The 11357-nt window shown below is 32.1% G+C and overlaps 2 protein-coding genes across 2 annotated transcripts; one reads left to right on the forward strand and one right to left on the reverse strand.

Moving 5' to 3' along the window:
• Positions 1-787: 787 nt before the first annotated feature.
• On the reverse strand, positions 788-2069 carry LOC140808359 (GDSL esterase/lipase At4g10955-like). The gene is made up of 2 exons (XM_073165459.1): positions 1990-2069; positions 788-1874 (listed from the first exon to the last, which is right to left on the reverse strand). Exons 1-2 carry the CDS (start codon positions 2052-2054, stop codon positions 896-898), a joined length of 1044 nt encoding a protein of 347 aa, XP_073021560.1. The 5' UTR covers positions 2055-2069; the 3' UTR covers positions 788-895.
• Positions 2070-8407: 6338 nt separating this feature from the next.
• LOC140807836 (uncharacterized) lies at positions 8408-11357 on the forward strand. The gene is made up of 4 exons (XM_073164798.1): positions 8408-8719; positions 9876-10397; positions 10709-10846; positions 11038-11357. Exons 1-4 carry the CDS (start codon positions 8624-8626, stop codon positions 11128-11130), a joined length of 849 nt encoding a protein of 282 aa, XP_073020899.1. The 5' UTR covers positions 8408-8623; the 3' UTR covers positions 11131-11357.

Genomic DNA, 11357 nt, shown 5'->3' on the forward strand with positions numbered 1-11357 from the left:
CGCCTTAGGGTGGTTCCGCTCATGGTTCCAAGTCAAAACCGTTGACCCGGTTAACTGACTCGTTGACCTTGAGCCGGTTCTGGTTCGGGGTCAGGATTTGACCCAACCTTTTGCCAGGTCGAGCAGATGGTAACAGTGCAACTCCAACTTTTAAAATAGTATAATAACTTAAACATCATATTTCGATTCTCCTATCGAATAAAAATAATTATTGAATCTCGACAGTTTTGTACATGATTCATAACTTTTGCTTATTAACGTATCAAGTAGCTACTAGCTAGTTGCTGGCTTGGGCTTCCCAAATATTTAAGATCCAATAAAGTTGTCCATAAGTACACAACAGTTGTAACGCCCTCGCTTCTTGATCTTTTCCCTCTCTATGTTTGTTGCCAGCATGCTCTCTAACGTTGGTCACCATATTATCCATACCAATTCGATACAAAGAACATATCATGTGCCCTAGACATGTTATGCTATGGCGAGTCCATGAAATCGTGTGCATGCACGATCGAGTGAAGGGTGTGAAACGACCCGATTATCATGCGGTGACATCTTGTAAGGAAGCCATTATGTTCACCATATATACACTTTGTTGGATCATATATATGAAACATACCCTACATAAAGTAACTGAGCAATTGATTTACGTGATACAATGATATGAATAATTGGTTTAGAAAATATATATATACCCGTTGCAGAATGTCCTGCATCAGAGCAAAATATGGATTATTTCAACTTGTGGAAGAACAATGGAAATAACATGAATTGTGATGAAGGGCTCTGTATCTAACCCCATTTCCAAAGAGCTAGCATGAATGGTCGGTGAAATGACCTTCAAAACCAGAATCAATAATTGAGAAACCCTGGCTTCTGATGGGAAATCCGTCAAACATTATTTATAGTAGTATAAATTGTACTTGAACTCCAATTCTTGTTTCCACCATTGTTCAACCCCATGAGCTTGCCTGATACCTTGAGCACTGCTTGAGTTTACGGTCAAATATGCAGAAGGAATAAGATGTATTGCTTCAAAATCATTTTCTCTGCCAGCTGATGCAATGCTTCCTATTGAATGCTGTGTGGCTAGTTTTCCTATTTTTCCTGCACCAATGAATTCCATGTTCTCTCTATGCTTGAAATATCCGATGTACTCACAGCAGATAGGATCAAACGAATTGAGAAATAAGTAAGGAACCCACGAAGATAACAAGACAAATGGGTGTTTTTCGACAGAATCTTGGCTATGATACCCGTTAGACACCATAGCCAGTCCTGCCGTGATGACACTGTTTGCAAACCTCAACCCGTGCTTCAACTTCTCGTTCTGTATCCATTCTACTGGAAGAGATATAAACGGAGGGTTAAAGAGGTATGTTTCCAGATGGATTCCCGTATTTTTCGCCAACTCCCTTCCTATTATCAGCGCCATAGATGATCCTAAAGAATGTCCCGTCAACCATACGTTACCTAGGCCGACTCTAGAGACGATTTCTAGTGCTGTTTCTATTGCATTATGAATACGTGTGCTGTTTTGAAGGTCATTTAGAACACAGTGAAGATCGAGCTTTAAATCCTCCGCCCTGTTTTTTGAGTTGGCCATCGTGCCACGAAATGCAATAACATACTGTGGAGGCCTTTGGGTTGGGTGATTATGCTGGAAATCACATGGGAATTGGAACTTGAGAATGGCCCCGAAGATTGAAAGATCATGTTCATCTACAAGAATTTGGATTAGTTTGAAATTGAAGAATTCCCACCACGGAGGGGCGTTGCCCGTAGGGCCTTGCCGGTGATTTTGCCTATCATGTTCGAGTACGTACACACCTTGAACCAGGCTTGCAGCAATGGATCTTCTGTGGTATGAGTTACTCCTGGCGGTGGAACGAAAGTTCTTGATTTTACTTCTTAAAAAAATATACTTTTGTCATGTTTTCTTGAATCTAGAAACTTAATTTTTGGGAGCAAAATCACAGAAAATGATCTTACCAATCAACAGAAGTCAGAAACGTTGGCCCCCGAAGATGAAAGATTTCAGTTTGCGACGTTTCCATCACTCCCCTTCTCCTCCAGCCTCGGATTATCCGGAAAACCAACTTAGTGACGTTGTGTCATATTCTTTGAGATAATATATATAAATTTCATTATCTATGTATTCTTATAATATAGTAGGTCTCTTGTAAGACGGTCTCACGGATCTGTATCTATGAGATGGGTCAACCCAAACGATATTCACAATAAAAAGTAATACTCTTAGCATAAAAACTAATATTTTTTAAATGATGACCCAAATAAAAGATCCGTCTCACAAACGACCCGTGATATCGTCTCACATAAGTTTTTGTCCTTATACAAATAAGTAGGTGATGTCATTGTTTTTTATAATCAAATAATATTTATTATATTGACTAATCAAATAAAATTCATCGTAGAAACAAAAATAACAATAGAATCAGATTTTAATGAAAAATAAACAATCATATAAATATATTTTGCTAAATTGTCTTAGTTATGTATGCGAGTTTATAAAATTATTAATTTATGATATTGACATGGCCATAGTTTCAAACTAAATGTTTTTTGAAAAGTTATTCTTTTATTAATTTATTGAAATTATTAATTCGTAAGTTGAAACCGACATAAATATTATCTTAGAGATGTTATTAATTTATAAATCAAGTGGTCTTAAAAAATTTACTTGTTTACTGTCTTAATGATGCAATAAAATTTTAGACACGAGCTTGCTAAAACAATTCGAACAGTTTTCATATAGGGATGAAAATTTTGAACTTGAAGGAAAAATTATGCGTTTTGTTTAGTACATCCAATATTAATATTTATTCCATTAAATAAAGATTTGAAATTCATTATAATTATTTAACAAAAAACTCAAATAAAAATTGTTTTATTTTAAATGTTACATGATTGGGAAAAAAATGAGAGATTGTGTCTTATAATTAAAGAATTATGGCAAAAACTTGTGAGATGGTCTCACGAGTCGTATTTTGTGATACAGATATCTTATTTAAGTTATCCATGAAAAAATATTACTTTTTATGCTAAGAGTATTACTTTTTATTGTGAATGTAAGTAGAGTTAACCCGTCTCACAAATAAAGATTTGTGATTCTGTCTCATAAAAATCTTACTCAACGATTATGGAATTATTTCAATACTGTACGGTACAAATTCTCGAGTAAAAAAAAAAAAAGTCTACTAGAGAATCAAGTCAACTTAGGATGTACAAAACGTCAAAAGTCAACTTTTGGGAGAGTATAGATAATCACGTTAATTTAAACTTTTCGAGGAAATCTTTTGTGTTTACAATTGAATACCCATATTTTTTTATGGACTGAAATGGGTGATATTACAAAATTTTGATTAATGATAGATAATTGAGGAACTAATTCTTGTAAAAAATAAATAAAAAAATTAATAAATTCATATTTTAATGATTTGGAAAAGGATGCACATATATACGAACTAAATCATTTGCGAGCTATTTGAAGATAGATTTGATAAAAAGCTGATCGTTTGAATTCGTTTGTTAATCATATCAAACCAGGCTCAACCTCGATTTCGAATTCGATAATTTAATCAAACACAACTCAAATCTGAGGATATTCGGGTCGTGAGCTTGCAAACATGTTCCTTAATAAGCTTGCGAACAACTCCGCTTGACTTATTTGTTGAGTTGATAAATAAAAATATAAATACTACTAAAATTTACATTTTTATTTGTGATTTAAAATTAGTTCATAAATATATATTTAATCTTTACCAAGCTCAAATTTGAGCTCAACTGTATGTTTTAAGAGCTCGAAAACGAGCCGAGCTGAAGCCAAACTTGTCAAACATGATAAACGAGCTATTAAATAATCAAACTCGAGCTCGAGCACTGCTTGATTAACATGATAAACGAGTTTTTAACGAGCCGATCTCGAGCTTTATGCGAGCTTAGTAATTTTTAAACAATTCGAGCTCGAGCCTAATGATAAAAGCTCGAATCGAGCTCGATTCTCTATCAAGCTTAGACGAGTCAAGCTCATACCTAATATTGTTTTGTTTAATTTAAATTGTTTACCTCCCTAGACGCACATTGAAATGTGGCTTCTTTATTCCTCTCTGATTATGTTCCCACCTGTCTAATATATATATATATATGTTTCGTCGCCAATAAATCCATTATTTTCACTTTGGGGAAAGGAAAAAAAGAGTCATTATGATGATATTAACCATTCTGCTCCTTTACCTTTATTTCCCTATCTAACCAATCACCATTGTCATGATTCAAAATTCACAAAAATGTGTTTGTAAAGGACCTATTCGCGAATCTACACGGCCCAAAAAACAAATATTTAATTATAAAGATATTCTGTTATATTTTTTATTTTTAATATTTTACTATATCGAATAAGATGGCAGAAATTTGAATACATCTGTCCAATTTTAATCTGATTTTGATGTTCACACAAGTTTTTGTTTTTATTATTTCAAGAAACTCTAAGGACCGTGAAAGGTCCTCAATGAAATGCATTTGCATATATATATATATAGTTTTAATATTTTGTCTAATCATCGTATCAATTTCTGTGTTCACCAATATTTCATCACTCAACTTGGAGTGTGACATCTTAATTTCTAACATAATTTATTCTATAATTTTATATTTCGATATTTCTTCTTATGCTTGAAAAAATAATTATTTATTGAGATTTCCTAAAAAGGAAGCTAAAGTTTGTACGAGTGTCCAATAAGGAACTCCCGTCAGTCAACTGCAAAGTGGCCCTAAACTCCACTTTCTTCTTGCTAAAGAAAGCATGGCTCATATTCCCATTTCCGTACATATGCCCTCTCGATGCTTTAATAGCTGGATGACAAGTTTAGATTATTTTGTCATATTTCCATTTAGACACGTGTATAGCCACTCCGTATTTTTAATTTATGTTCACGATTTACATACAAATAATATTGAAATTTTATATTCTTGTTATAAGGAGTTTCATTTTTTTTATCGACATTTTTTTTTGTCCGAAATTACTAAATCCATCTGATATTATTTACTCGACATTGATTTTTTTATTTGTAACTCATGTTACAAATAAAATTTATGTTATACACATGAAAAATATATATAAATAAAAGGAATGTCAAACCATTTTCCTCCTATTTTAAAGTATTGATGTTTATTTTGCTTTTTTTTTCATTTTTTTATTAGATGAATTTTAATGTGATAATACGATTTTCGTTATTTTCACGTAGGAGAGAATTACGTACTCTCAAATAAATCATATTCTATTGATATAGTAGTATAGAGCAAAAAAAAAATCAGACAGAGACCAAAACACAAAAAACAAAAACAAAAACAAACAAACAAACTTTTACTAGTTACATTATTGAAACTAAAATATGTCAACTTATCAGAATAAAATTATAATTTTCCTAAGCATTTATATTAATATTTCTATTATAATATGACCTTTTACATTGATAATATGCCAATAAGCATCCCACGGTACTAAATATCTAAGCATCACATATTATTAAACACAAGTGCACAACCAACTCTCTATTGGTGACACTTATGCTTATGATCTTTGAGTCGCCATGACAAAGCTACTTTAAACCACATTTGAAACACAGTGAACATTATTACAGATTCACTAACGTCTTTTACTATTTTTCACCAAACTTACTTGCTTGGAAATAATATTACAAGTTTTGCGATAAACAAAACTATAGGCTGCCTTGTTAAAATTTTATATTGGGTGAAATTAAAAAAATCTCATCCTAAAAAACTACCACTCTTAAGTGGAATTTTTTTAAAAAGAAAAGAAAAAAATAAAGAAACATTCAATAATAATTCCAAATATTACCTTGCCTATCCGAGTGGAAATAATTATTTTTATAGGCAAAAACTTATGTGAGACGGTCTCACGGGTTGTATTCGTGAGACAGATCTCTTATTTGGGTTATCCATGAAAAAGTATTATTTTTAATGCTAAGAGTATAACTTTTTATTGTGAATATGGGTAGGGTTGACCCGTCTCACATATTAAAATCCGTGAGATTGTCTCACATGAGACCCACTCTTATTTATATATAATATTTAGAGTGAGTCTCATGTGAGACCGTCTCACGGATCATAATCCGTGAGACGGGTCAACCCTACACATATTCACAATAAAAAGTAATACTCTCAGCATAAAAAGTAATATTTTTTCATGGGTGACCCAAATAAGAGATCCGTCTCACAAATACGATCCGTGAGACCGTCTCACATAAATTTTTGCCTAATATTTATCGATACAGCTGTATATTTTTATTTGCGTATTGCATAAAATTGAGTAGCATAACAAACATGAACGTAAATAACGTGGAAGAAGGATCCGAGCACAGAATCCGCCGTCCACTACATGAAAGCACGACATATTATAAAATTATATATTTTTTTCCCACTTTAGAATTTGACAAAACGTAATATCCCATATTTGTATCGTAGGCACAAAAATGATATATGATTGTAGTTTTTCAAAATATTTTTTAGGAAAGGGTTTTATGCAGGGGCAGAGGTAGATCCTCTTGTACCCGGGCTAGGTCCAAATTTTTTTTAAAATTTATATGTAATTTTTTGTATAATTTTGAATAAATTTGATATTAGTCCGGGTAGATCAATTTAAAATATTAAAGGATGTTAGAGTTTAAAATTCTAGCCTGAACAACGCCAGATTCCTGGCTCCGCCACTGGTTTTATGCAGAAATGGATTCAGACTTTGGTAATTTGTTTTAAAAAAAACACTATTATTCCTAGCATATTCGAAATAGGAGAGTTAATTTTCAAAACAGAAGTTTAATAAATATCATTTTTTAAAATTTATATATTATTTTAATTAATATGTAACTCGTGTAATATAAGACAACTTTCAGTTAGATTCAAAATTTACATTTTAAAACTATTTTTACTATATTTTAAATTTACTTTAAAATAAATTCTATTAAATAAAAAAATTGATAAAATAAATTTATCACTTTTATGAGTTATTTGAATCAAACCCCCATTTGAAATATCGAAAATCTACATTTATTCACTGTGAAAGTTAAATAGGTATTCTAGATATTAACTTTTATGAGTTATTTACACCGTGATATCTTTTAAAAAAATTAAACTCTGCTTAAATCTCTATATATATTTACCAAAAAATATTAAAATTAGCTCGAATCTCTATAACTCCTTGTAAAAAAAAATTGGGCTGAGCTACAGCCTAGGACATGCCAAACTAGGGGTGGAAAAAAATACCGAAATATCGAAATACCGAAAAAACGTACCGAAAAAAATACCGAGCTTACCGAAAAAATCGATATACTGAAAATTTCGATACAGTATCATATCGTACCGAAATATTCGACTCAAATCACATTTACCTCGTCTGTAAAAAGTTTTGTCTATGATTTTTAAAAACACGACATTTTAAATGAATGTAATGAGATTTTACATTTTGATCTCCTTGAAAAGTCAAATCTCATTTGTGCCTAAAATCCAATATATTAAATCTTGCATAAAATAGCTACCTTATTAATGAAATAAGTACCGGACAACTAAAAATAATTATATAAAATATTTTTTAAAATATCGAGATAAAGCCAAATACTACCATATGTTTTAGGTTAAGGGTACAAGTATAAATAAAATTTTGACCAAAACATGAGTAAATCTTTTGTGAAAAGGTTTTGCGAATTTTTATCTGTGAGACGGGTCAACCATACCGATATTTACAATAAAAAAGTAATATTTTTAGTATAAAAAGTAACAATTTTTCATGAATGACCCAAATAAGATATTTGTATCACAAAATACGACATATAAGATCGTCTCACACAAATTTTTGTCCTAAAAAATTCATTAAATTTCTTCCTCCCCATTCTTAAAAGGTTACCTATCTTTTTGAATGATTGAATTTAATTTTTAACTCGCATTTTTTATATGAGATCTCAAATCAAATTTTATTTTATTAAATAAGATATCTGTCAAAGTTCTAATAGAAAACAAATGATAATAATGAAATAATAAAATAAAAGAAACTAAAAACAATAGCAACATCTGTTGCCTTTGGCCACGAGGGCTTTTGTTTCCTCATTGATATTCGCGTTTTGTATTATTTTTCCAAAATTTTTCTATTGAATTTAATTTTTTTAAAATCCATACAAATCTATTGTAATTTAAAAATTTAACAAAAATTCACACGATGGTATTACGAGAGACAATTTGTGAGAATATATTTTATTTAGATAATTTATAAAAAAATATTATTTTATATTAAAATATTATTTTTATATTAAAAATATTATTTTTATCGACGATATGATAAATTTCAGAATAACGCAAAGATTCCCTTGTAGAATTCTCTTATCTTGAACCTTTTCTTTTTCACACGGCTGTTGCTGTTTCCCCTCTTTCTACTACACCTATAAAAAGGACCTTTGATTCGTTCCATAATTTCTATTTCAATCTATATATTTAAACTAAATAAATCATACCAAGTGCGGTGTGCTTATTTCCATCTGTCTCGATTCTCGAGTGTGTTTACACAGCTCGCGGAGCGAGAAAGGAGAGTGTAGTGCAGCAAATGTATGCTGAAACTGGCCTAATGTTTCCATCAATGCTAAAATTCCCCCAGCAGTTTGATGAGTTCGTGTGCTGTCACAGACCAAATGGTTCATGGGTAATAATCCATTTGTTTTTCTCATTTCTCAATAGACATTTTTTGGGTCAGTATCTTTGAGCGAAGCTTTAGTGCTTTTTGTTGATGCTTTAGGATTTTGTTAGCTTTCTTGAATTGGGTCTTTCTGATTTTCTGGAATTGTTCGTTTTTGGAGTTAATCTTTTGTGGGTTTTTATTTTATTTTGACTTCGTTTTGGGAAAAGAAATCTCGGCCATTTCCTAGAATTAGGTGAATGAATTACTGTTATGATTTTCTAAGCAATTATTGGCAACATGGAAGAAACAAGGGCTTTGTTCTCTGTGTTTCTGGAAAAAGTGATTTGAGTGGCGGATTTGGTTTTATTTTGTGATGGAATAAATTTTTTTTATATGTTATGTTACTTTTGAATATGTTGATTAAAACAAAGTTACATTATTTATATTTGCCTATAAATTTTTAACCACTTGTAGTGAGATTTCAAAAATGTATTTTTGAACCAGAAGATAATATAATGATATAACATACTAGTTGAATATTTGTTAAATGTCGAGGAGATGTGAAAAGAGGGAATATATGTATTTTTTTAAGAAGAAAAAATAAGGTATAGATAAAGAATTGCCGAATATGAATCCAAGCATATGCTGTAAAATTTAATTGTAGCGATGAAGAATGGAAATTGATGTCTTTGCTTGAAAGATTCACTGTTTGTTATGTTTTTCTGGCATCAAAGGAGCATAAATAGAAAGCACTTTTTTTTTTAAGAAACACTTGAATTCTTCTTTGATCGCCAGGATCTATTTTCGAAAAATAATTTATTTTTTCTAAATTACTGCCACATATACCAGGATCACACCCTCTGTTATCCTTTTTTTTTACGAACTGCTTAGTTGCTTTTGGATTGAGGAGTTTGTTTTGAATATGGAATTCTTTTGTTCAAATTCTTATGACACACTTAGAAGTATGTGAATTCTTGAACTTCCATGTTGTGATATCATATTCTAGCTCTATTTATTTATTAATTCTTTGGTTAAACCCAAGCTTTTTGAGTCACATTTATTCTCAATTTGTCGTTTGCTGGGCAATATGTTTTCTCCAGCCAAAAATTTTCTGTAAATATATTACCAGACTTGATTTCTCTTGACGCTGCAAACTTTTTCTTCCTGAATCTTTACAAAGGGAATGCCGTGTAGCCTCATCCAAACACCCACTATATCAGATTACTACCTTGGGGGAGCAGGAGATCTCTTCAAGGCTCCTGAACCAGTAATTGAAGTACCATCGATGAGCCTTGATCCAATGAATGTGGGCATTCCAATGATTTCTGCTCTGGATGATTCCATTTCCCCTCAACCTTTTGTGGTTTCTGATTCCGAATCATCAGTCAAGAATGGGCAACTGCTCGACAAAGTTTTCTATGAATGTGAAAGGGATCTTTTGGCAAAAGAAGCAATTGAAGCACCCTTGTCTGAAGTCCCCAGTATCTTTAATATTCCTGTCATTGAGAGCGAAGCAAAGGTGACTGCTAATGAAGAGTTGATTGCTGGGAACCTGTTACAGGAGAATGATAGTTCGAGTTGCCTAAGGTCGATGGAGTCCGTTCATGAGGCTCCATCGAGGCTGAATTTTCTTAATTCTCCAGTAATTGACTTTGATGCTGCTTGTGGGATCCGGAGAACTTTTAGTGAAGGAGATGTCATGGTACTTTTTTTTACCATCTTCAGTTCCATTCTTGTGTTGTCCCATGATGCTATTTGATACTTTGATTAAAATAATTTTGTTTTGCTCATGTTATTACTACATTGGTAAGAAACGAGGACCTGTATGACATGTATGTCACGATCGTTTTCACTGTATTATGGTTTAACTTTTACCGTGCTCCATGTTAACTGATCCAGCCACTTGCATCTATTGGTTCCACGAAAAACTACATGAACTGAATCCTGTATAGATGTTTCTGGCCTCTTCGACAGGATAGGGGCAGGGTCATTGATACTGAGTTTTTATGACAGACGATTGGCAATGATAACATAACCTTTCTGCACTCCACACTGGGGTTTCTGAAAACTCGTGTTTCTGAAGTTCGCAAGGAACAGCTGTCCAGGTACTGGAATAAGAAGGCCAAGAGAAATTTTGGCCGAAAGATCAAGGTTAGTATTTAAATGTGTCCTTCTGAAACAAATATCGACTGGTATTTTGTGTCTTTGCATGTAAGAATTTATAATCAAACTTTCTTTTTCCCTTTAGAATATATTATCAAACTATCTTTTTCCCTTTTAAACATACGACGACAATGATCCTTTTTTTCGCACATTTGGACTAACGAAATGTTTGATATCAGTATGCCTGTAGGAAAGCACTGGCTGACGGCCAACCCAGAATTCGTGGAAGGTTTGCTAAACCTGAAGAGATCGTGAGTTTAAAGAAGCAATGACTGTTAACTCTTTGAGGTTGAGAATTTGTTCGTTGATTAAAGCTTTAGGCAGGATCCACTCAATGAATTGAACTGCTTAGTTTGTTTGTTCAAAGAAATAATATGATGTTTAGATTATAGATTGTTTTGTTGTGACATGAATAACATATGTTCGATTGTTTCAATTGAAGTACAAGAGGATTTTGAAGGGAGATTACGATTTTTTGGATTGGAAATCACACCAATAT

Source organism: Primulina eburnea, chromosome 12 (assembly GCF_022965805.1).
Source record: "Primulina eburnea isolate SZY01 chromosome 12, ASM2296580v1, whole genome shotgun sequence".
NCBI classification, from domain to species: domain Eukaryota; kingdom Viridiplantae; phylum Streptophyta; class Magnoliopsida; order Lamiales; family Gesneriaceae; genus Primulina; species Primulina eburnea.